We start from the raw sequence: 25,451 nt of genomic DNA, 5'->3' as shown, positions 1-25,451 counted from the left end.
TTTTTTTAATTTTTTTAATTTTTTTTTGACTCATCAGATTCTAATGTATGAGTTTTCTCTACTTGTTCAAAATGACCCCATAAATTATGATTTTCTTGAGCTTCAGTTTGAACAAACCCACTGTCAGGGAGGCATCAATAGTTAAACTGAACAGACGAGGTGGTGGCTTGAGAAGAGTGACAGGAACATCTCTAGCTGGTTTGGAGCGTGAGAAGGAGGTTCTTTTGAAGGCCATGTGGGATGGCAGGTGTTTCCATTCATCCTACAGGGACGGCCTTCTTGGGTATGGAGGGATTGCCCCTGGCTCTCCTGTCCTGCTCCCAGGTTCTGGCATGACCCATGAGTTCTGTGAAGGTCCTATGGGATAGAGTTGGGGGGTGCGCGCCAAATGGCTTTGTGGCTGGAGCTTCTTGGGATTCTTATGTGTCACCCACAGACAGGCAGCCATTAATTTTTTTTTTTTTTAATCAGCTGTTAGTCTCCTCATTCCTGCTATGGTGGTTTTGCTCACATTTCCCCTGTGCTCTCAGAGGTTAAAACAGACATGAACCTCTTCCATCCTAGGAAGGGCTCACCTCCTTCTGGAATTTCATTAATTTGGGTGTTTTTTATCCCATATTTCTAATTTTTTTTTTTTGACAGAGAGAGAGAGAGAGCAAGAGAAGGAACACAAGCAGGGGGAGTGGGAGAGGGAGAAGCAGGCTTCCCGCTGAGCAGGGAGCCCAATGCGGGGCTCGATCCCAGGACCCAGGACGCTTAACGACTGAGCCACCCAGGCACCCCGTTTTTTAATTTTTTTTTAAGCTATGTTTATTTTAGCTTAACCAGCTTATTCTCACTGTTAGGAAGGAAGCAATGATCCTTTGCACCTTTACAGTGTTTTTTGTTTTTAATCTTCCTTCTTATTTTTAAATATTTATTTATTTATTTTAGAAAAGGTGGGGGAGGGAGTGGCCGAGGGAGAAGGAGAGAGAGAGAATCCCAAGCAGGCTCCACACCCAGGGTGGAGCACGATGCCGGGCTAAATCTCAAAACCCTGAGACCATGACCTGAGCTAAAATGGAGAGTCTGATGCTCAACCAACGGAGCCATCCGGGTGCCTCATGCACCCTTACAGTGTAACTGGAAGGTAAACATTCCAATAGCTGATTTTTGAATGATTACTTAGGATTCTGACCCACTCGTGGGAGTTTGTCATGACCAGGCTCTAGAGGGAGATTTGAACATCTTTTTTCCTGATCTCTCACAACCAATACACTTATAAAACATAGTTGACTTTCCCACTCTTTTTTGGGTGCTCAGTATTTTGTGGCGTTTTGGGTTAGAGGAAAGAGAGTTGATGGATAGAACCGTCTTCTTTCCCTCATTCCTCACCCTTGATCCTCTGCTCCATCACTAGAGAGCAGGTTGAACTTGAAGGCTTCAGGGACAGCAATGTTGGACCCACATTTTGATCAGATTGTCTTCTTTTGACTCTGTTAGTCTATTTCCCACCAGGATCTTTCTACTTTGGAAAAAAGAAACGTGGAAGGAGCTTTGGAGCTGAGGAATGGGTAGAGGCTGGAGGGGTTTTGAGTTGCATGCTAGAGAAAGCCTACACTGCCTCGAATAAAATGTGATTTAAAATACAGACGGTGGATGTCATTCTCATGAGGTCTCAAGCAAACACGAGGCACATGTTCATGGAAACTGGAATGAAGGTGATCCTTGCGTTAAAGTGGCACAGAAATTGACTGAACTGTGTTCTAGTCTTTTATAGGAAGGTAGAACTTGGGAGCAACAAGATTGATCTTTAGCTGCGGAGATTTCAAAGCAAAGCGTTGGAGGAGTGGCTTGATCTTCCTGACGTCTTACGTAAAAGTGCAAAAGGAGAAAGATGGATGGAAGAAGGTTTGTTAAACAAACAGGAGCGGGAATTTGAAGATCTGGCAAATTCTCAGCCTTCTTCGCATTACAAAAAATGAGAAAGCTTGATCTGAAGAGAACAGTAAGGGTGTGGCTGAACAACGGGGCTGATGAATAGATCGTGGGTCAGACTCCTGGATTACTCAGGCATCTCTGCGGGAGCCAGGAATACAGATGGGATGATACCAAACAGGACAGAGAGAATGGGACGGAGTGAAGGAGGGGTTGTGGCATTTCTTGGATCCTACAGGACCTGGCCACACAGCTACTCAGCTGTGGAGGTGCTGTTCTTCAAGGAGAGGGAAGAAGGATCCTGCAGGTGATTCAGAGGTCATCACGGCTGTCACTTCCACCACCGGTCCAAAGACAAGGCTGTTTCCCCCTTGGTTTCAAAGGCTGGGGCTGGGGCTGTGTCTCTGGTTTCTGCCAGAATGACCCCACCCAGTGCCTCAGGGGATGGGGCTGCCCCCACCACTCCCCCAGAGCCTTGCAAGGCAGGGCACTGAATGACAGAGGATTATTCTCGAACCTTAAAATCTAATGGAATTTGCCTTGCTAGGTTTTGGATTTAGTTGGGATCCGTCACCCCTTTCTTCCTTCTGAATTGTCCTTTTTGGAATGGGAACGTCCATCCTATGCTTGTCCTATCATCGTGTGGAGGGACATAATTTGTTTAGTTTCATAGCTTCACAGCTAGAGGGGAATTTGCCTTGGGGTGACCCATACCCGATTTCAATGATACTTATTATTTTTTTGAAGATTTATTTATTTATTTGAAAGAGAGAGAGCAGAGAGAGAGAGAGAGAGAGAGACAGAGTGCAAGCAGGGGGAGGGGCAGAGGGAGAGAATTACAAGCAGACTCCCCACTGAGCAGAGAGCCCAAGCAGAGCTCCATCCCACGACCCTGAGATCATGACCTGAGCCTTAACCAAGTATCGGACACTTAACCAACTGAGTCATCCAGTTGCCCCTCAAGGATATTTAGATAAGACTTTGGACTTTTGATTTTATACCTGATGCTGGAATGAGTTAAGACTTTGGGGGTATTGGGATGGAATGAATCTTTTGCATAAAAGAAGGACATGAATTTTGGGGGGCCAGGGGGTGGAATGCTATGGGCTGAATTGTGTCCCACCCCCAATTCATAAGTTGGAGTCCTAATCCCCCATGTGACTGTTTTTGGAGACAGGGCCTGGAGGTGGTAATTAAGGGTAAAGGAAGTCCTAAGAGTGGAGCCTGAATCCCATAGCAGTGTGGTCTTATAAGAAGAAGAGGACAGAGAGGGAAGCCTATCTGCAGGCTAGGAAGAGAGTTTTCACCAGGAACTGAATGGCCAGCACCCTGGTCTTGGACTTCCAGCCTCCAAAACTGCAAGAAATAACCCTCTGCTGTTTAAGCCTCCCGTCTTTGTCACGGCAGCCCGCTGTCCTGTCTTGATCTGAACATCCCACCCGATGTTCCCGAAACCATTCCCAAGTTGGCAGCCTGTCTTGTCAATCAAAGTGTCAGCAGGTGTTACCTCAACCCAATCCCCAGACACCAGAAACACCCTCTCCCCCTCGATGCCACCCTGCAGTGTCTTTGTAACAAAAACCCCATAGCTTTGCCTCTTTTTCATTTGTTTTATTAGCATCAATATATACAAAGTGGAAAATGACTTAACTTCATTATTCTAGCTTAGAAAGTTTGTTTTGCTTTTTATTCTGTTTGGGGATAAAATGAAAATGAAAACGTCCCAGGAGAAAGCCTACCTTTGAGGGTGCTGGACAACTCCATAATATCTGACCTCGCATGACCGCCCCGTCCCCCCCCCATGACTTCTCAAGGGCATAGGAAAGTCATACCCTTCGGATTTACCCCCAAAGAAAGGTCATTTTTGCCCAAGGCTTATGCTCAGCCTTAATCTCCCCATATATTTGCCAAGTCACTTCTGCTTATACAACCCATCCTAATTATGTCGTTGCTTTGCTTCCTGCTGGGCAGTTTTGCAGTTTCCAAAGCTATCAGCCTGAGTTACTGGAGGCTTTCCACGGAGCTGGCTTCAGAAAGTATTTAAAGCATGTCTGTGGAACTAAGTAGGATGGCCCTCAAGTTGCAACCAGCATACTTATGTTGGCTAAATAATTCTACTCCTCCCCAGCGCCCCCCCCCCAAAAAAAAGCAAAACGAGGAGCTCCAAGATGAAAAGGATCGAGTGTGTGCATTTTCAAAGCACAGGGCGGTAGCTGACAGATACAGCTTACAGGAATTAGCATGTAATACACACCATCACATGCATTCTTTGAAGCTCGAAATCTCTGTAAACGTTATTTCCCCACTGTTTTAAAAACAAAGAGTGGCTTGTAGGAAGGTTCAGTTGGTTCTTGAGTTGCTCAAGATTGTATCCTGTTCAAAAATATTTAATCCCAAGGGGTTTTGACATCGATCTTATAAAAACAGACACGTATGAGCTGAAATGAGACGCCCAGTGCATTTTGGGCACTATTATTATGTTTTTACCTTTACATGTTACAAATACACATTCAGGTATTCTAAAAAGAAAAACAGACACCAACCTGTCTTTCCAATCACACTGGACATTGCCAAGCTCACACGATCCATCTCTAGGTGAAAATAAACTTTTAAAACATGGTCATAGGTGCTGTGCTACTAAAGACATAACTAAGACATCGGTATCCTGAAAAAAAAAAAAAAATCAACACCTTTTCTATTCCTCCAACAGCCAATAAGGATTCTTAGTCCACTTTTAGGGAACAGGGTTAGAATAAAGATTTCATATTTTGTCAGTCTCGACAAAAGACAAATGTTTAGTTTGCACGTAACCATAGTATGTTCTAAAATTAAATATCATTAATAGAGTTCTTCCTTCCAGGTGACCCAGGGTTAGGGTTAGAATAAGCATCAAATGGAAATAAAAGCAAAGACTGGATTCTGCCTTTTTAAAAAAAAGGGTACATTATTTGCATCGTTGAACCTTCTCCAAATATGACATTGCTTACTAATGGTCTGGAACAATTCTCCTCTGGTTGTTTTTTGTTTTTGTTTTGTTTTGTTTTGCATAAAATGGGGTGGGTTTTGGGTGGCTGGAAAGCAGCCTTGAATTATCTCTTGCTGTGCGTCATGAATGCATGCCTTAAGGAGCATATAAGCAGGATTCTTTTCTGGCAGAAGAAAATTATTGGGCCTCAGGTCCCCCAAGATTGAAGCCCAAGCTTCTAGCCCGGAGGAGGCAATGTGTATGTCAAAACCAACTGCCCTCCCCTAGCTCCAGAGCTGCCTAGACAAGCTACCAAAATAGGGACCATGTAACTATGTGGGGGAAGCTCCCCATGGGCATCTACAGTCACAGCTTAAGGGGGGCCCTGCTGCACAAAGGGATCAGTTCTTGCACCTGCAGCATAAATTCCCTTCCCTTTCATTCTTGGTGGAGGGTCAGAAGAAAGAACATTTTACTAACTTCACTCAATGCCCCCCCTCACCCCCGCACTCTCTCTGAATTCTCAAATCTCTCATCTACCCTGCAACATTTTTTGATTCTACCAGCATCCAGTGAGGCCAGGGTGGCAGATGAGAATGCTCATGGTCACACCTTTGCCGCCTTCAGAAGGATCATGGGAGGGAGGGGATGTGGCGAGACCTTCTAGAAGCTGAGAGCATTTGGAAGAGCGGACCCGGGATTTGTTTTGGAGCAGACCTGTTCAAGCTAAAGTCCGACCCAAGTGAATCCATCAAGAGATACCCTTTCCAACCTAATCCTGGGGCTTGGATTTGTCCTAAAAGCACCAAGGGCATGGATCCCAAATGCGTGCAATTTGATGTAGCAAGAGCTGCAGGTGATGGCCCCTGCTGTTGGGGAAACCCAGCTGCTTTTTTTTTTTTTCCCTTTGCTGCCATGTTGGTCATTTTGCAGGTCATCTGCCTGCCTTTGGAAAGGAGATTGTCACATGGATTTGGCCGCAGCTGCGACACCTCCAAACACACCTATTTCAATTTTAAATATAATAAATACAGCGAAGAAAACAGTGAATCTTCAATAAAGAGTCTAAAGAAAAGACAGACAACATTCTGGGGTTTCAATCAAATGCCATGTGGTCTCTGGATGAATTTCTCAAGGAGGTTGTAGTTGAGTTCCGATCTGCGAGCTCCCTTCTCAGGAGTAGCTGTCCTTAAATGGAAACTTCATACTCCCTGGTTTCCTGCAAGAGAGAGAAGCACAGATTGGGTAAACCATTGCGTGGTGGAGCCACAGGCAGAGCATGCCTTGAGAGCCTTTAGTCCTAGCCGAGGAGGTGAAGACTGTGGAGAGCAGAGCCAAGTCACCCGACCAACAACCTGCCTATCCCAGATGTGTGAGTGAGCACAGCTGAGCCAGGATGACCACTCAGCTGCAACAAGCTGAAAACACCACCCCGCAGACTGATGAGCAAATTAACATCGCTTGCTTTGAGCGACCAAGTTTTGGGATTATTTGTTACTCAGCTTTATCATAGTGCTGGGTAGCTGATACACTATGCTAATAAGTATTATTAAGATCTAGTTTCTGAAGTGCTCTTTTTTTTTTTAATCAGCTTGACCTTCTTTTCGGATTTGGAAACAAGGTATATAGAATGTAAAATAACATACGACCTCTTCTTAGCAGTGCCATATCGAAAATGACTATAACACGAAAATTACACACACAAGTGTGTGTAATATATTCCAGGCCTTCAAGGCAGAGGAGCTGGGAGATATAAGAAGTCAGAGCCTTGGCCCCAGAAGAGGTCATTGCCACATGCTTTCATGGAGGTCTACTGTTTTCCTGCTGGGTCAACACAGATAAGCAAGCACATCTATGGTAGATGGGAGTATGGTGGGAAGACTCAAAGGTGGGCCCCCTTCTCCTCACCTCCTGGTGGTCACATTCTTGCATGATCCCCTTTCCTAAGTGTGGGCAGGACCTGTGATTTGCTTCTAACTCGTAGAGTACAGCTAAGGCGCTAGGATGTCTTGACCATGCATCATGGTGCCCTGCAAATTTTCCATGGTCCCTAAAAATGATGATTTGTTATAATCAAGATACCCATTGGCCTATTTGATTGTTTGAGGTTCAAGGGAGGCAGGATAATATAATGATTAATGGCATCAGTTTGAATTTGTATCTTGGCTCCAAGCTGTGCTTTTGGCTGTGTGCAACCTTGGCCAAATCATCTGTTTGTCTCTCTGACCCTCAGTATCGTCATCAGTCCATCAGAGGTAACTGCATGGTATACAACAGAGTTGCTGGGATTTGGGCAGCTTATGCATTTAAGGTGCCCGGCTCATGGTACATATTCTCTTTTTTTTTTTTTTTTGAAGATTTTATTTATTTATTTGACAGAGAGACAGCGAGAGAGGGAACACAAGCAAGGGCAGAGGGAGAGGGAGAAGCAGGCTTCCCGCTGAGCCGGGAGCCTGATGCGGGGCTCGATCCCAGGACCCTGGGATCATGACCTGAGCTGAAGGCAGATGCTTAACGACTGAGCCACCCAGGTGCCCCCATATTCTTCTTCTTATTATTACTGAGTTCTGTCTCCTTTGCAAGACTATAAGCTCATTAATGGCTGGACCAGGTCTATTTGGTTTACAACTGTGTCCCTAGTACCCAATACAAAGTCTGCCACCCAAAAGAGAAGAGAGGCCAACTCACCCCTGTCTCATAAATGGGGTTGTCAAACTCGGTTTCCACGGTGATCTGGCTGTAAGGGTGGGAGTACATCAGGGGCAGGCGGAGGTTGGAGTAATAGCGACATCTGGAAAAGGGACAGCGAAGGAGATAGGAGTTACAATACCAGAGGAGGACAGCTAGCTGGGGCCCCTTCCCGGGCACGGGCACCTCCACAAATGCCAAGAAGGTGTGCAGAAACAGCCTCTTGCAGTGAGAATCCAAGTGGGTGAATACCAAAATCATAACTGCTCTCAACTTCTAAGCGGGTGACTGACAACTAAAACCTCAGTACCTCCCCTTCCTGCAGAGCGGGGGAGCTCAGCTGGTTTTCACCTGTAAGGTGATTCGAGCCCCTCTTTCACACAGAACGACAACAGCAATAATCAGCATTTACTGAGCACCAACTATATATCGTGTTGCCTCAGAACAACCTTCTCTGACTACCTATTTAAAAAGTGGTTCTTCTATTACCACACTCTATTTCTTTCCTTTGTTGTGCTCAGCACAATGTGTTGTGTTATAATTTGTGTATTTCTGTGTACTACACTGTGTAACACAGTGTGTCATAATTTGTGTATTTCTCCTCTCCCCCTTCAACACTGTGGGATCCACAAAAACAGAAAAAAATGATCTTGGGCAGATGCCTGCCTCAGGGCCTTGGCACATACTGTGTGTGCCTGGAACCCTCCTCTTCCAGATATTTGCATAGGTTACTTGTTATTACTTTCAAGTACTTACTCAAATGTCATGTCTCAGTGGGGACTCCTCTTCTAGAGTGCAATCATCACCCCTACTCCAGCTCCCTTTTGCTCCCTAATGTACGCAGTTGACCTTTGAACAACACAGGTCTGAACTGCACACGTTGACTTATATGTGAAATTTTTGATAAATATAGTATGGTCCTGCAAGTGTATCTTCTCTTCCTTATGATTTTTTTTAAAAGATTTTATTTATTTATTAGAGAGAGAGAGCACAAGTGGTGGGTGAGGGGCAGAAGGAGAGGGAGAAGCAGGCTCCCCACTGAGCCAAAGGCAGATGCTTAACTGACTGAACCACCCAGGCGCCCCCCTTATGATTTTCTTCATAACGTTTTCTTTTCTCTAGTTTACTTCACTGTAAGAATACGGTATTAGGGGCGCCTAGGTAGCTCAGTCTGTTGAGTGTCCAACTCTTTATTTCAACTCAGGTCATGATCTCAGGGTCAGGAGATCCAGTCTCATGTCAGGTTCTGCACTGGGCATGGGGCCTGCTGGAGGTTCTCTCTCTTCCTCTCTTTCTGCCCTGCCCCCAACACCCACACTCACACTCTCTCTCTCTCAAAAAAAAAAAAAAAAAAAGAATACGGTATATATTACATATAACATACAAAACACATGTTAATCGACTGTGTTCTCAGTAAAGCTTCTGGTCAACAGTAGGCTATTGGTAGTTAAGTTTTCAGGGAGTCAAAAGTTATATATGCAGATTTTCAACACACTGGTTGTCGGCACCCCTCACCCTCCTCACATTGTTCAAGAGTAAACCATATTTACTTTTCTTATTATACTTTACTTGCTGTCTATCTTCCTCCCATTAGAACCTGGGCACCACATAACAAAGATCTCCTTCGGTTTTGTCCACAGTGATGTTCCTAGAACTGTCCCCCACCCCCCAAACTGCCTGGCACATAGTAGGTGCTCAATAGTTGTGAATTTGAATGAATTAGTGAATATCCTAGCCATGGCTAAATACCTTCCTTCCTCATTGCAGGCAAGTTCTATGATCCCCAACACGCAGGACAATGTCTGGTATGTAGTAGATTGTCGACACGTTTGTGGAGGAAGTGAACGAATGAATGAGTGCATGATGGGATCGATGTCAGTGTGTCTGTCTCTCCCACTAAACCACAGCTCCTTGAGCTCAGGGGTAGTGCCAGCTTATTTGCTGCTGCATGCTCAGCCCTCCTGCCTCAGATGGGGTGGGAGGTGCTCAGTAGGAGTATTTCTCCTAGCGCTGAGTTGAATCATGTCATCTCCAAGCTCCCAAATGCCACCAACCCCAAGCTACAGATGGAGACCCTGTCCTCCAGTGCACTGGTCATTGAGTGGATGGCAGTCCCCCACGCCCTGCCCCGAAGCCCCCTACCTGGTGATGTAAATGTAGGCTCCTCCCAGCAGTAAGGAGATGATGAGGACTGGGATGAAGATAGCCAGTGCCATATTTCCCCCTTCCAGCGATGTCTCGGCTGCTGCTTCTGCTACTAAACACATAAGCCAGTGAAGCCTTCTGGTCTCATACCCTCAACCCGCATGGGCACCTGGCTCCCAGGTGGCCACCTGCCTTCCCAGTTCTGCACTCATTGAAAGAGCTGACATCGCAGAGCCTTAGTCGTTAGACCAGGATCCCCAGAGGGGAGAAGAGGCAGAGACTAGAGATAATGGGACTGGTTCTTTGCAACGGAGCCCAGACCCATCCTTGGGTGGGGTGGTCATGGGGCTACTGAGAATGACACTCTTTTAACCCCTGGTCATACCATGCCCATTTTTTGGGGGGGGAGTTGGCGTGGAGAAAATCTCATATGTGCTAACTGGGAAGGCAGATTTGCTTGACATTCCATGGGAAAGGGGAGCTCCTTGCACCCAGACTGACAGGTGCCTCCCAGAGCTGCTCTATCAGACCCTCCAGGAGAGGGCGCTGGGCAGCTGGGCCTGTTCTCAGTACTGCACCCCGCCCCTCACGACACCCAACTGTGAAGACCCAGTTTGGATTCTCAGAGGCCACGGTTGCACCCGCTTGGCCTCACCTGGAGCTCCCCCACCCCACTACCTTCCACATGCACAGCCTGAAGGGAGACCCCACATCTCCTCCGGACACCCGCACTCAGGTTTTCTCTGCCATTTCTCCACGGCCATGGCCCACAGAGTTTGGCTGCAGGCCAATCTATAATCCATTAACCGCCACTCTACGAAGTCTGAAAAATCGATGCTAACACCCATGACAAATGCATGAGCACAAAACATTACAACGGCTCTCATCATCTCTGAGCAACCCAGGCCTTTGAGACTTTCCCATGGTTCATTGGTTGCTGAAAGGCAACAAAGGGATGGCCTGACGCGACAGACAATAACACCCCGAAATGCTCTCCCTTTTCCCTGCAGAGTGACTCATACACGCTCCACCTCTGCACTTACGCTTGAGCCCGGCTCTGCCTGTTGGGATTAAAATGTCATCTGTATGGGGCGCCTGGGTGGCCCAGTCGTTAAGCGTCTGCCTTCGGCTCAGGTCATGATCCCGGGGTCCTGGGATCGAGCCCCGCATCGGGCTCCCTGCTCAGTGGGAAGCCTGCTTCTCCCTCTCCCACTCCCCCTGCTTGTGTTCCCTCTCTATCTGTCCCTCTCTCTGTCAGATAAATAAATAAAATCTTAAAAAAAATGTCATCTGTTGGAAAGGAGAGCAACTAGTGACATGTAGTTCGCATGGCCCCACCTTCTGAGTGAATGATTTATTGTCAGAAAGCTAAATGGCTCCCAAAATGATAATAAAAACTCCTTAATTGGTTATCAGTTTTTTAAAATAAAAACGAAACCATATATATATATATACATCTTATGACACCACAGCCCCAGTGAGTGGTTTGGTACCCAAGTGAATGGAGGTTATACAGAATATAAAATGTTTTATATATGGGAGGGGTTGAAAGGGAAGGGAACCACAAAATAAAAACCCAAACAAAATCCTGGCTAGCGTTTACCATCCATTCCCCATTAATAAATCTCACTTGGTAATTATTATTATTATTTTTTTAATTTTTTTTTAAAGATTTTATTTATTTATTTGAGAGAGAGAGAATGAGAGACAGCATGAGAGGGAGGAGGGTCAGAGGGAGAAGCAGACTCCCTGCGGAGCAGGGAGCCCGATGTGGGACTCGATCCCGGGACTCCAGGATCATGACCTGAGCCGAAGGCAGTCGCTTAACCGACTGAGCCACCCAGGCGCCCCTCACTTGGTAATTCTTAATAGGAGGAGAATAGAAAACAAGGAGGATACAGGGACAGGTAACTTGGGGAAAATGGACCACAGAGCATCTCCCAGGCAGACGGGGTGCTCAGCATGGAAGGTGAGGCATCACTGGATTTACTTCCCCTAAAGAGCACCATGTGGATGAAAAGTCATACAGCTGGGTTGTGCCTTTCTCAGGCATGTGGACCCTCAGATTTTCTTACCTCAAGAACAGAACTGGTGACAAATCCCTTTCAGGTCATACTTAGGACCCTAGATTGCAAATTCAATGGTTTGTTTCTTTTACAATGTTTTGTTTTGAAATTATCTTCAGCAGTGTGGAGATGGAATTTCTGCTTATTTTTTAAAGCGCCTGGAGAAGGACATGCAAGAACCTGCCCTTGTTTTCTGCTATTAGCTTGATTTATTGGATTTTTTTTTTCATTATGGAACTCACCTTCTAATGCGTGTTCAAAGCTGTCTTGATTAACTGAAAGGGAAATTGGAAGCATTGGTTAATGTCGAGTGAATTCACTCTGTATGAAATGAAGCCAAAAAATTAAGAGCAAAAACCTGTGCCATGGTTTGCTGAAGTTAGTGATCAGCTTTGATTTATCTTGGGTTCCTGGAACTAGTGGAAGCGCCTGGACACATCCTTTCCTAGGTTCCTGAGAGATCATGACATAGATATGAAAGAAACAAGGACCATAGTAGTCCCTGTGATTAATTACTGAACACTCACCGCATGTCCGATACTGTGCCAAGAGCTTTCTGTGTGTATCACTTACACCCACAACAATCTCACTAGGTGGATACTATCATCATCCCCATTTTACAGATGAACAAACAGAGGTTCAGAGAAGTGAAGCAATTTCTCCGATCTCAACATAGCTTCTGCGGGATGAAGGCAGTCTTTAAAACCAGACTGCTTGTCTTTCCCCAGCTTCTGCTCTTAATTACATAGTTCTGCTCATTTTCATTGTTCCCTATGTAGGTCAAAGATTGATGAACAGTGAGGCTCAAGATAAAGCCCCACTTCCAAAATCCAGCCAGAGCTGAAACTGTTTTCCTGCCTTGAAATACGTGTTTATATGAACCTTTCTGGTTTTACTTCTATTCCATATTTATTTGACCATTATTCGTATTCCCTGTAAAACAATTTCCATTCACTGCCACAGACTAGAACTCTCCGGAATTCATTCATTTCCCCGTATTCCCCGTAAAACTTCTCTGGAAGTTCAAGATGATGGGGACTGGCATTCCCAGGCTTTGGCACCAAAGACATCATGGTCGGTGAGCACAAAAATATACCCATGTGGATGGGTTTCCAAGAAGCAAAATCCCAGAGTGAAGGGCTTAGATAAACAGAGTGCATTATAAGGGGGTGGCAGGGGATGGCCACCAAAGGCCCGGCTGTATGCACGTCCTAATACAGAGACTTCTTAATTTGTGCCTCAGTCAAAGTCACTCTTTGACGTTGGTCATTACCATGTGATGCCAACAGAACCAGTTGAAAAGCTAGCTTACTAACTAACTAACTACAGATTATCTCTGGAGCTAGGGCATCAGGAAAATGGGAAAAATGAGATAGATACTTCCCGCCCAAGACATGAGCTGGACTTGGGTTGAGTGTCTGGGAATGCATGAACTCCTACTGCATCTCAGAGCCGGAAGGAGACTTTGAACTTGTGTCCCTGGGAGTGTGGTCAATGGCCTCCTGGGGCACAAGTTAAAATGCAGCCTCCAGGGCCCCGCCTTTTCCTTTTATTTCACACAAATAGAAACCGAGGTCAGGGAGGGAGGGTGGCTTGCCCAAGGTCACGCAGGTGGCCCACAGCCCAGCCAGGCTGAATCCCAGGGCCTCCGAGTCCCCATCAGGTGGCCTTACATTGACCCTCAGTCACTTAGCCAACTCCAGAACACAAAGCCATGCACCCCACTTTCTTTTTTGGAAGAGGAAGTGATTTGTCATATCTTTACAGAGTCGTGGGGTCTCAGGAGTGGAAGTGGAGGGGACAGAAAGATGGAAACATCCCCTAAGATCCTTTCCTGCCAGAAACTCTGTCATGCCTGATGAAGAAAGTGAGGGGCAGGGGGCCACTCACCTGCTGGGCCTTCAAGGGCTCACCTATCTTAGAACATAGAAGTTTCAGGAATGCAAAACCGAGCACCTTTTATCTTTTCTTGTGTTTTTGATTATGTATTTTCTTTTTTTTAAAAAAGATTTTATTTATTTATTTGACAGAGAGAGAGCGAGAGCAGGAACACAAGCAGGGGGAGTGGGAGAGGGAGAAGCAGGCCTCCCGCTGAGCAGAGAGCCCGGTGTGGGACTCGATCCCAGGACCCTGGGATCATGACCTGAGCTGAAGGCAGACGCTTAATGCGACTGAGCCACCCAGGCTCCCCTTGACATGTATTTTCAATGGCAGTTCCATCTTCCCATCAGATTGGCAACATTAAAAAAAAAAACAAAACTGATAACATCTAGTGCTGGCAAGGATGTGGGGAAAAGGACATTATCACACATTATTAGAGGGGGAGCATGAATCACTACAGTCGCAGAAAAGAATCTGGCAAAACCCACAAAATCTCAACATCCACAGATCTTTGCCCACACCATCAATCCCCCTTGGAGGAATCTGTCATATCCGATGAGAAATGTCAGCACCCAAAGATTCATGGGCAAGGCCATTTCTGGGCAAAAGGAGACAAAACAAACAAGAAACCGGAAAAGAACTGGTAGATCCATGCACAGAGGAAGGAGCGGATGCATTAGGAGACATCAGAGTGCAATGCCCCATGGTAATTAAAAAGATAAGGCAGAGCTCCATTTTTTCTTTTTTCCAACTTGACAGATGTGTGTGATAAATGGAAAGCAAAACACAAAATACGTATGGTATGAAGTGTTTTTTTACTTGGCAACAAACGAATACTCCCTGCCCCTCTCTTTGTAGTGTGTCTACTTGTGTAAGTCCAGGGAACTGGGGAGACAGGACACTCACAGGTGATCCAGACTGGCTTCCCGGGAACGAACGGATGGGATGGAGAAAGGAAGGGAAAAACAGCTAATGTTTCGTTGGCAACTTTGGTTTCTTCTATTTCTTGCATGAGATACTTTTGTAGCGAATCCCAAAAGGAACATAAATAATCAGGGGGCAGATCACATATAGATTCAAAAATGGCCCTTCCGTGGTATCCTTACTTAGATTTCTTAAAAACAACCCCTATTAATTTTCCTCCACGCAGAACACTTACCCACAACACCAGATCAACTTCTATGAACGTCCATGTAGCAGTTAGACGGTTTACAGGCAATCTTTCCCCCGGGGGAAAACATCCCAATGTTTGAACTCTACAAAGTGGATTTCCTGTGCTATCGAAAATAAATTCAAACACAGGGCTGGGCTTCGTCAAAAATTAAGGCAGGGAAGAGGAGGGAGGCAGTTGTCTTAAATCCCAGTGGCCGGGAACGCCTGGGTGGCTCAGTCATTAAGCGTCTGCCTTTGGCTCAGGTCATGGCCCCAGGGTCTTGGATGGTCCCAGGGTCCTGGGATCGAGCCCCGTATCGGGTTCCCTGCTCCTTGGGAAGCCTCATTTTCCCTCTCCTACTCCCCCTGCTTGTGTTCCCTCTCTCGCTGTCTCTCTCTCTGTCAAATAAATAAATAATCTTAAAAAAAAAAAATCCCAGTTGTCGATTTCTTATTTTTCTCTGCATTTCAACAGGATCTCTTGCCCTCTCATTAAGAACTGCTTCTATAAGGTCTTGGCTCTCACAGGATAGGCTCCTGCTTGATTCCAGGTGAGAATATGCAGCACCTCTATGCCAGTGTTTCTCACACTTGCCTGATGATCAGACTCACAGCTGGTGTTAGTGACCCCGGTTCCCTAGCTCCTGCCATAGACCCCATGAATCAGCATCTTCCCTGCAGGGGCCCAGAAGTCTGTTTATATTTGCACCCCACATTTAGAAACCACTGCCTTAAGTGATTCTCAAATTCAAAGTGCATTTGAGCAACCCAGAACTTGTTAAAATGCCTATTTCAGGGTCCTACCCCTCAGTGATTCTAGTTTTGTAGATATGGGGTAGTAGATTCAAGAATTTGTTTCTCATAAGCAGTCTGGGTGATTCGAATGCTGAAGCGACTGGCAGATTGGAAGCTACCAGCCTAACAGCCTTAAAGTCCACCCTAAAGGCAGCTCACTGGGAAAGAGGCAGGGAATTTACAATCAGGAGACATGTGTTCAAATCCTGAATTTGTCTCATAATAGCTGTGTGGTTTTGGGAAAGTCACCTAACTTCTCTGGGACTTTCCTTTTGTAACCATACAACGGGCAAGATACCTCATCTATTTTTTTTTTAAGATTTATTTATTTGACACAGCGAGAGAGGGAACACAAGCAGGGGGGGTGGGAGAGGGAGAAGCAGGCTTCCTGCTGAGCAGGGAGCCCGGATGCGGGGCTCGATCCCAGGATGTTGGGATCATGACCTGAGCTGAAGGCAGACGCTTAACGACTGAGCCACCCAGGCACCCTGATGCCTCATCTATCTTAGAGTGTAGTCCTGAGGTTTAAATGAGGCGATTCAAGAAAAAAAAATTTTTTAAAAATCATAGGTAAATTTCACATAACATAAAATTAATCATTTTAAAGTGTACCATTTGGTGGCATTTAGCACATTCATGATGTTGGGCAGCCACCACCTCTATCTAGTTCTAGAACATTTTCATCACCTCTAAAAGGAAACTTTCTACCAACTAAGTAGTTACTCTTCTCTCTCCACCCCAGCCCTGAGAGCCACCAATCTGCCTCCCGTCTCTATGGGTTTACTGATTTGGGATATTTCATATAAATGGAATCATAGGATATGTGATCTTTTGTGTCTGGCTTCTTTCCCTTAGCATCATGTTTTCAGGGTCCATTCAGGCTGTGGCAGGTGTCAGAACTCCGTTCCTTTTCATGGCTGAATAATATTCCAGTATAGCTCAACCACATTTTATTTATCCATTCTCCACTTGATGGACATTTGGGTAATTCCCATCTTTTGTGAGCAATGCTGCTATGAATATTCATGTACATATGAATATTCATGTACAAGTGCTGCTGTGAATACTTGTTTGCAATTAATTTGTGCATCTACCTAGGAGTAGAAATGCTGGTTGGAAAACATAAAGCATTTGGGGATCCATTGAAGTTATGGGTTCCCAAGTAGAAACGTAAAACTCATGATGCCTCCGTCCCTGCTGGGGAGAGAATTCCGAACTTTCTGCCTCATTCTCAAAGGGGCATTAATGCCATAAAAGCCTAAGATCTATTAGCCTAAAGCATCGAACGGATTTAGGATATTGTTATTAATTGCATGCCTCAAAGACCCAGATAAATAGACCCAAATCTCACTGGCTATGTTGAAACTTAATTTCAGTGATGACTGTTTCACTGATTTTATTTTATTTTATTTTATTTTATACTTTATTTTATTTTATTACATCACGTTAGTCACCATACAGTACATCATTAGTTTTTGACGTAGTGTTCCATGATACATTGTTTGCGTGTAACACCCAGTGCTGCATGCATAACGTGCCCTCCTTAATACCCATCACCGGGCTAACTCATCCCCCCAACCCCCCTCCCCTCTAAAAACCTCAGATCACTGATTTTAAAACAAGTTTTCCCTCTTCACCATTTCTGGGATGGGGGCGTGTTAATCAGCTGCCACCAGGTGGCGCTCACGATGGCCCAGTGCGCGCCATGGTCCAGCGCACCATCATCAGCGTTTGGAGAGGGTGTGAGCAGCAGGGGGGACCACCCCAGAGGCAACAGGGGAGCCCTCGTAACCCCTGGGAACCAAGTGGTTGTGGAAACGGGGTGCAGGAGGCAGGGAATGTTTAAGCCATGTAACCGAAGCAGGAGTGCAAAGTAGAATGGCTCTCCGTTATGATAAAAATCGAAGCTCGCAACAGAGCTTTTAGTAAGTAGAAATAAAAATGCTAAGCCGGGAGAAGGCATTGTGCCATCGTTTAATTGGCAGCATTTTTTTTTCTCTTTCTCAGTAGTGCAGAAAATAATGGTTGGTTTCTTAGATGTCATGAAATACAGTAGATGGATTTTTAGAGCAAATTGAGAACCATAACAAGAAGCCAGACCTGACATCTCCCGGTCCCCATCCCTGGGTGGTGAGTAGGTTTCTTTACCTTTACAAACGGGCAGGGGCCCGTTCCAGTGGGATGGCTGTCCCAGGATGCATCGAATGGTCACTTCGCCCATGAGCTCAAAGCCTTCGTAGCACATGAAGGTGAGGGACTCTCCTGGCAGGTAGAGCCTCTTGTACAGGATTTGGTAACCGTTTTCGGGCAAGCCAGGGTTGTCACAAGCCAGGGACTCTTCCGCTGAAATACAAGCCCAAAGCAGCTCTGATGAGATCACGCAAATCCTGGGGGACTCCCACTCACAGCCTGTCTGATCTGGCTTTGGGCAGCCTCACCAGGACCATCTCTCTGCGTTCTCCTCACCTCCAGTGGTTTCCCATTCCTCAAACTCACCTCCCTGTCTCCCACCTCTGGCTGCACATTATGCAAGGGCACCATCGAATGTCCCAGGATGTGGAATCTGGCTTAAAATCTGTGTTCCACTACGTACTCGCTGTGTGACCTCCAGCAAGGGCCACAACCTCTCTGAGCCTTGGTTTTCCTCATCAGTAAAATATGAATAACAGTGGTATCTGTCTCATAAGGATTTGGGAGATTAAATAAGATCATGAATATAAGGTGTTTAGCATGTTCTTGGCAGGCTGTAGGTGTTCAGTCAATGATGGATGGCCGTGTTGTCAAATTATGAAATATTCTTCTTGTTCCTCATCTTACACCTTACCTGCCCAGCCAGCCTGGTTAAGTCTGGTGTTTCAGTACTCAGTCCTCATTTCTCTGCCTCCAAGGAGCCTTCCCTGGTGCCCTCCACTCCAATAGAATCACTAATCTTCCTAGTTCTTCCTCCACACCAGCACTGAACACATTGCATTGTATCTATTATTTAATATATGTTTTCCTCGCTGGAGATGAACCTGTTAGGACGTGCTTGAAGCTCAGGGCCTGCTCTATAAGGACTATCGTATTTGATCCTAAATTATACAGTAGGAGCATCATAAGTGACACCTGGCAGCTTAAGACATACTGGAGAGTTGAATCCATCCCTGGTTTAACCTGTTCCAGGCTCTGGACTCCAACTTCCCTGCCTGTTACATAAATGGACTGGACCAAGACCCCATCTTTAGCTGAAATGTGGCTGGGCGATGACATTCCCACTCCAGCGATGTATCCACACTTTGAAATAAGATCATCTAAAGCAGGTTTTCTCAACCTAGATGCTACTGACATTTTGGGCTTCGTAATTCCTTGTGGTGGGGCCTGACCTCTACCCGCTATTTCCTTGTTGTGACAACCAAACATGTCTCTAGGAATTGCCATTGACAAATGTGTCCCGGGAGCAGTGTCACCCCTGTTGAGGATCACTGATCTCGGCTCTTAAACAATTCCGTGAGAACTCATCCTGTTCTTTCTCAGGAGTACAACTGAGTTGGACTGGCGGTCTTAGAAACGATCACAAACCTAGCCTCGTTTCTATTTTCCTCCCATTTCTCCCCTCTCCTGAACTATAGGGGAAAATGTACATTTTTGGAGAGCACATTTGAACAAAATGTCAAAATCAGCTTCCCCAGGTATTGCTATGAATGGTTTGTAAGATATCCCACAAATAACGAAGCGCTGAAACTCTGTGGTCATTAGCAACTGGCGGTAGCCGGGCACTCACTGTAGGCCACACACGTTGTTATGAGCTTCTTTCTATATTTATGGCCGGAACCATCATCCTTTTTGATGAGGATGCTGGGTTGTTCAAAGTCACCCAGCTAGCAAGTGGCAGATCCGCTGGGTTTGAAATCCAGTGCATTTTTAAAAAATTTTATTTATTTATTTTTTTTATTTTTTTAAAGATTTTATTTATTTATTTGACAGAGAAAGACACAGCGAGAGAGGGAACACAAACGGGGAGTGGGAGAGGGAGAAGCAGACTCCCTGCCGAGCAGGGAGCCCGATGCAGGACTCGATCCCGGGACTCCAGGATCATGACCTGAGCCGAAGGCAGTCGCTTAACCAACTGAGCCACCCAGGCGCCCCGACAGGAAAGGTCTTTTTTTTTTTTTTAAAGATTTTATTTATTTATTTGAGAGAGAGAGCTCATGAGAGGGGGGAGGATCAGAGGGAGAAGCAGACTCCCCGCCGAGCAGGGAGCCTGACGCGGGACTCGATCCTGTGACTCCAGGATCATGACCTGAGCCGAAGGCAGTCGCTCAACCAACTGAGCCACCCAGGCGCCCAATCCAGTGCATTTTTAATGGCTCTGGGTAGTGGCCCGGGGTGGGGAGGCCCTTCTTGTGCCAAATCCCCTGGGCTATCATGAATTCCTCCAAGCTACTGCTTTCTCAGAGACAGAAATTTCGAGATGAAAATGGGGCACCCAGCTGGAAGCCGGCATGGGGGCCAAGGTGAGGCCGCTGGGGACTACATCATTGGAAACTTTTATTATGGCCACGGTCTGGCCATGTGGGCTCTGCCCCGGTCAAGAGATCGCCACGTCTCATTTGTGGTGTTCTGAGGGCAGGGCAGTGAGGAGCCAGGGCCTCCTGAGAATCCCTAAGTGTCTCCCTGGGGAGCCACCCATAAAACCCTTGCTGAATTTGTAGGCTCGTCATTACTTTTGGGGGTGCGGTTTATATTGTCGGGATGGGAGCCTCAGGAGTCAGGTACCATCAAAGAAGGGAAGTCGAAACAATGACCGCATTTAGTACTGCCAACAACATCAACGGTAGTAAGAGTGGCAAGTACTGTCGTTTCTCGAGCCTGCAAAAACCCATTGGATATAATCCTGGCAAGTGATTTATGTATTCGGCTCTACAAAGAGATAAAGAGATCATTTCAACAAGCTGCCGCAAGTGCTGTGATCAATGTAACTGTAGGAGCCATGGGAGCTTAAAGGAAGAGAAACATGACCTAGCCTGGGCAGTCAGGGTGGCCTTCCTGGAGGAGGTGATTTGGGGATTCATTGTTATTTCCTTCACAGATTTGGCTCGCCTCCTCCCATCTCCAACAGACCCCAGGCTCCATGAGAATGTGGATCATGTCTGTTTAGACACTGGTGTATTTTTAGGGCCCTTGCCACACAGTTCCCAAACTGTGCACCAAGGCACCCCAGGGTGCCACCATGAACAGCACTCCTTTGAGATTTTTCAAAATTTTGAGGAGACAAAGGGACATCTCCCGGACCCATGTGAATGGTGCCAACATTAGACAGAGCTACATTTCTTTTGATGATGCCCTGTCTTTGCAAATCTGGGTTTTTTTGCAGGGGTTACACTAAAAAGCAAGAGCTCTGATAAAATCAGTGTGGAATGGAATAAAGGTAGTCCAGTCTGACGCCAAAATCTAAGAAATTTGGTGGAGCCCAAGAGGCACCCACACCCCTGTAGCTATGATTCTAATTATTTAAGAATGCATTAAGAATCATGGGGCCCTTGGGGGACTCGGTTAAGCATCCGACTCTTGATTTCAGCTCAGCTCATGATCTCGGGGTCGTAGGGGATTGAGCCCCACATTGGGCTCCCTGCTCAGGGTGGAGTCTGCTTAAGATTCTCTCCCTCTGCCCCTCCCCCTCCCCCTGCTCTCTCTCAAATAAATAAAATCTTTAAAAAGCGCAATCAAAATCAAATCTTGTAATATGTGCATTACTTTTTCAAATGGCTACTAAGTTGTCAGGATATAGCTACTTACTAAGTTGTTTGGTCCTAACTACTTAACAAATGGCACTGTTAGGTATTTTGGTCTAGGATATTTACCAAAAAAATTCCCGAGACGCCAAGGGTACCATGAATTGAGAAAGTCTGGACATGCCTGTGCCTGCATTTGGAGGCACTTTTTGAATAATTGCTTCAGTTGCTTCCAACTGCCCTGCCTGGCAAGGAGTATCATTCCCTTTTCACAACTGAGGGCTCTGAGGCCTAGAGAGGGCAAGCTACTGGCCCAAGGTCACCCAGCAGAGCTGGGCGGGAGGTGTGTTTGGCTATGAATTCCAGACACTTTCTTGCTTCCATGCTTGACCTGTCAGTTCTTGAAGGAGTCAAAAGACATGGTTTGGAGTCCCAGCTGGACCAAACAATGGTCTTGAGTGGGTCGTCGTGAACAGAAGCTACAGACATCCAGAGCTTTTACAACTGGCTCTGTGTTTCATGAGCTTGTTGGTGGAAGATCTTTGTCCAGATTAAAGCACCAGAAGCTGGGACTGCAGAGTGATAAGGTGGGAAAATGCTGCTTTTGGGCTTAGTCAGGCTGCAGCTGGAATCCTGGGTTCTCGCCTTCCCTGCTGTGTGACCTCAGGAAAGCCGCTCACCCTCTCTGGGCCTCCTTTGCCTGCTTTCAAGTGAACACAGGTCCTGCCCATACAGTTTCATGAGTGTTCAACGTACTAATGCTGGGGAAGGGTTTGGCATGGTGAAAGAGCGCATCCTGTGGGGCATTTCCCCCCGTTCAGCAGAGGAAACATTTTCAAGCTATAGCTGCCCAAAAACTCATCCTTGGAAACACCGTCAGAACCCGGAGACAGCCTGCCCCTCCCTCTGCCTACCCCCCCGAACCAGAATTGACCAACCTCTTGCCTCACATCTCCTGCCAGCCTGTAATGAGATTGGAAGTGCATGCCGGGCGCCTCTTGGGGCTTCTGGGAGGATCACATGTCTCCTGACACCCAGCCTGGCTCGTGACTCATTAGTGCAGATGTCAGGGAAGCTGTCACAACTGAGATTCCAGGGTAAGGCGGCCCGGGAGGGAGGGAGGGAGGCTTGTGTCTCCAAAACCCAGCAGCCAGCGCAACCCAGAGGATCTTCGGAGGCCGTGCCTCATTAGGGAAGTGGCTTTTCTTTCTTCCTTCCTTTCTTTCTTTTTCTTCTTTTATTTTTTTTAATGATACCTCCACCTCTCAGTACTTTTAAATAAGCTTTTATTTTTAGCTTCTCATCTCTGGGTCTCTGCAGCTTGACTGGCTCAAGCAGCTTCTGATCACCCTGGAGGAAACGGGAACTGAATGGGGGTTCTGGGCTGCCTTAGCGAAGTGCACGTGACATGGGTGAGGGGGTGGAGCCCTTTGAACAACAGAAATGCACTGTCTCACAGCTCTGGAGGCTGGAAGTCCCAGGTCAAGGTGGCCTTCAAAGGCCACATTCCCTCTGAAGTCTGGGGAGAAGGATCCGTCCTTGCTTTTGCTTCCTCCCAGCTTCCAGTGGTAGCTGGCAATTCTTGGTGTTCCTAGACTTGCAGGCACAGAATGGTGTTCTCCCTGGGTCTCTGTGTTCAAATTTCCTTCTTCTTATGAGGACACCTGTCACTGGATTGGCACCCATCCTAATCCTGTAGGGCCTCACCTCAACTTGATTACATCTGCAAAGACCCTCGTTCCAAAAAAGGTCCCAGTTACGGTACTGGGGTTCGGATTTCAGCATCTCCTCTCGGGAGACACAATTCTCCCTATAATGCACTGTGAACTTGGCCCAAAGGTCTGGGGACTAGGAAGGGATGTGCTTGTGGGTGAAGGGTTAGGGCCATAGGCTGCAATTCCGCTGGGACATCCCTGCCTGGGTTTGTCCCCAGTCACCCACGGTGAAATATATCGGGGCAAGGCTGGTGGAAGGGGCCAGGCCCTCCAAGACTGGAATCCCAGCTCTGCTCATGAAAAAGTGTTGTGACCTTAATCACATGTCCCTGTGAGTCTCAGCGGCCTTTAAACACACACATACACGCATGCACGCACCTTACATACGTATATATGTATACAGTGTATGCATACACATGCCTATACAGTCACACACATATATAATCTGTTTAGCAATGTGTTTTATTTGTTTACTTATTTATGGGGGGAAGATTTATTTATTTATCTGAGAGAGGGAGAGCATGAGTTGGGGGAAGGGCAGAGGGAGAGGGAGAGGGAGAAGCAGGCTCCCCGCTGAGCAGGGAGCCTGACGCAGGGCTCGATCCCAGGACCCTGGGATCAGGACCGGAGCCGAAGGCAGACGCTTAACCGACTGAACCACCCAGGCGCCCCAGCAACATGTTTTACACTTTCAATAAACTATAACTATTGTTGTCTCTTATCACCTTTGAGCTTTAGTTTTCTTAGTATATTTGCACGCACACACACATACATACACTTACATTCACAAATGCATATAATCTGCTTAGCATGATGTCTTACACAATCAATAAATAGCAACCATTATCATCTGTAAAAGAGAGCAGATGTGCCTTTTGTCTGAATGACCCATCAGCTATACGTATTTTACCTCTGAGATGTCCTTAGCTCTGAAATTCTAGGACCTGGACTAAAGAGGCAGATGGGGACCCATGGTGTGAGGTCCAAGATTCCTTGTTGCACGTGAACCCAGAATAAGAAAGTCCCCCTTTGCTGTGCAGAAGCTTTTAATTTTGACGTAGCCCTACTGGTAGCTTCTGGACCTTGAGCTGCTGAACCCTTAATGGAGCCGCTCACAACATGCTCGTATAAAATATGAGCGGGTCTCTCAAGTCCCAACATTGTGTGAGGCTTTGTTCCTTCTGCATCGCCTCCTGTTTCCTCTGAACAATGGTTCTGATCCCTGGTTGCACATCAGAACCCGGGGTGGGGGGAGGCGGCTTTGAAAAACCTCACTGCTCATGCTAAGCCCCAGACCAGGAGCATCAATCTCCAGCGAGTTTGAAAACTTCCCGAGTGAGTCCATGCACAGTCAGGCTGAGCCCCCCTGGACCACTGCTCTCTACCCTCTCTCCTTGGCAAGAATAGTAATTCCTCCCTTGTCAGAGTGACTTCGGAAGACTTTTTTTTTGATTCTTTATGATTAAGAAACCCCCAAAGTCTTTTCTTAACCAAACATCTGCCTTAATGGCTTCACGTAGGTAAGACCAAAGAAGAGTTTAAATCCACCAATTTCGTGTCCTGTGGATGGCTTGATTTTCAGCAGAGTCAGGCAGCTCTGGGTTTGACCTTGGCCTCCACTGTTAATGGGCTGTGTGACCCGGGGTGATGATTTCACTACTCTGAACTTAGTATCCTCTTCTTGCAAACGAGACAACAGTGCCTTGCTCACAAGGCCACTGGAGGCAGAAGGGAGGGACATTCAGTAAAGGACTTAACCCCGGGCCCAATAAATGTACCGTAAATGTTATAGTATGCATGCCTCCGATCTGCCAGCTATGGTCAGGGGATAGTAATAACAGTAAGCGCTCTCGAAGGGTGGAATGCCTCCTCCTAGCAGCCCAGCCCTCCACCACGAATAAGAAGAAGCGAACCCCCGTCTGCATCAAGTCAGCAGCTAGGACTCACAAACACAATGGGGTAGGCGAGACGTCCAGATGGGCGTGCCAGTCTCTCGGCTGTAGCAGGTTAGAAGAGAGCTCCCTTCCAGCACAAAGCCGGGGTTGCATGTGTATTGGATGGTGGTGCCCACCAGCAGCACGGGATCTGAAATTAAGCGGGTCGAGTGGTCCACTTCCCCGGGGTCGGTGCAGTACATAACTACGGACGAAATCAGACCAAGAGGGCGTTAGGACGCTTGATGATCACAGGTTTGCTGAGAACTACAGGATGACCTGGAAAGTTTCCTAACTTGATTCTTCTCCTGTTTGGAAGATAATGCCTCTGAGCTCATCAAAGGTGGTTGGACAAGAAGCCAGGATGAAAGAGGCCCGAATTTAATTCCATTTATAGGAAGTAGCCCAAAGAAATGTTTGCATCTGGACCTACATACGAGGCTGTACATTGCACCATTATTTGTAATGGTAAAAAAGAAAAA

At 46.5% G+C, this 25,451-nt stretch overlaps 1 protein-coding gene across 6 annotated transcripts in view; it reads right to left on the bottom strand.

The window, feature by feature from the left end:
* Positions 1–3,513: 3,513 nt before the first annotated feature.
* SEZ6L (seizure related 6 homolog like) overlaps positions 3,514–25,451 on the bottom strand; it is a 189,083-nt gene continuing 167,145 nt past the window's right edge. The window contains exons 12-17 of one of the 6 annotated variants that reach the window (XM_045886464.3): positions 24,983–25,174; positions 17,758–17,952; positions 12,024–12,056; positions 9,713–9,827; positions 7,571–7,673; positions 3,514–6,101 (exon numbers count right to left, since the gene is read on the bottom strand). In XM_045886464.3, the coding sequence (XP_045742420.1) occupies positions 6,072–6,101; positions 7,571–7,673; positions 9,713–9,827; positions 12,024–12,056; positions 17,758–17,952; positions 24,983–25,174 (668 nt within the window). In that variant the 3' untranslated portion in view covers positions 3,514–6,071. The remainder of the gene's footprint in view (positions 6,102–7,570; positions 7,674–9,712; positions 9,828–12,023; positions 12,057–17,757; positions 17,953–24,982; positions 25,175–25,451) is intronic. The other 5 variants (XM_054510470.2, XM_054510471.2, XM_064578573.1 and 2 more) reach the window with 5 other exon arrangements.

Source organism: Mirounga angustirostris, unplaced genomic scaffold, assembly GCF_029215605.1.
Source record: "Mirounga angustirostris isolate CCGP_5_RB_7025 unplaced genomic scaffold, mMirAng1.0.hap1 SCAF_14, whole genome shotgun sequence".
Classification (NCBI taxonomy): Eukaryota; Metazoa; Chordata; class Mammalia; order Carnivora; family Phocidae; genus Mirounga; species Mirounga angustirostris.
The sequence above is the reverse complement of the archived record's forward strand: the minus strand, read 5'-3'. Positions and strand labels throughout refer to the sequence as shown.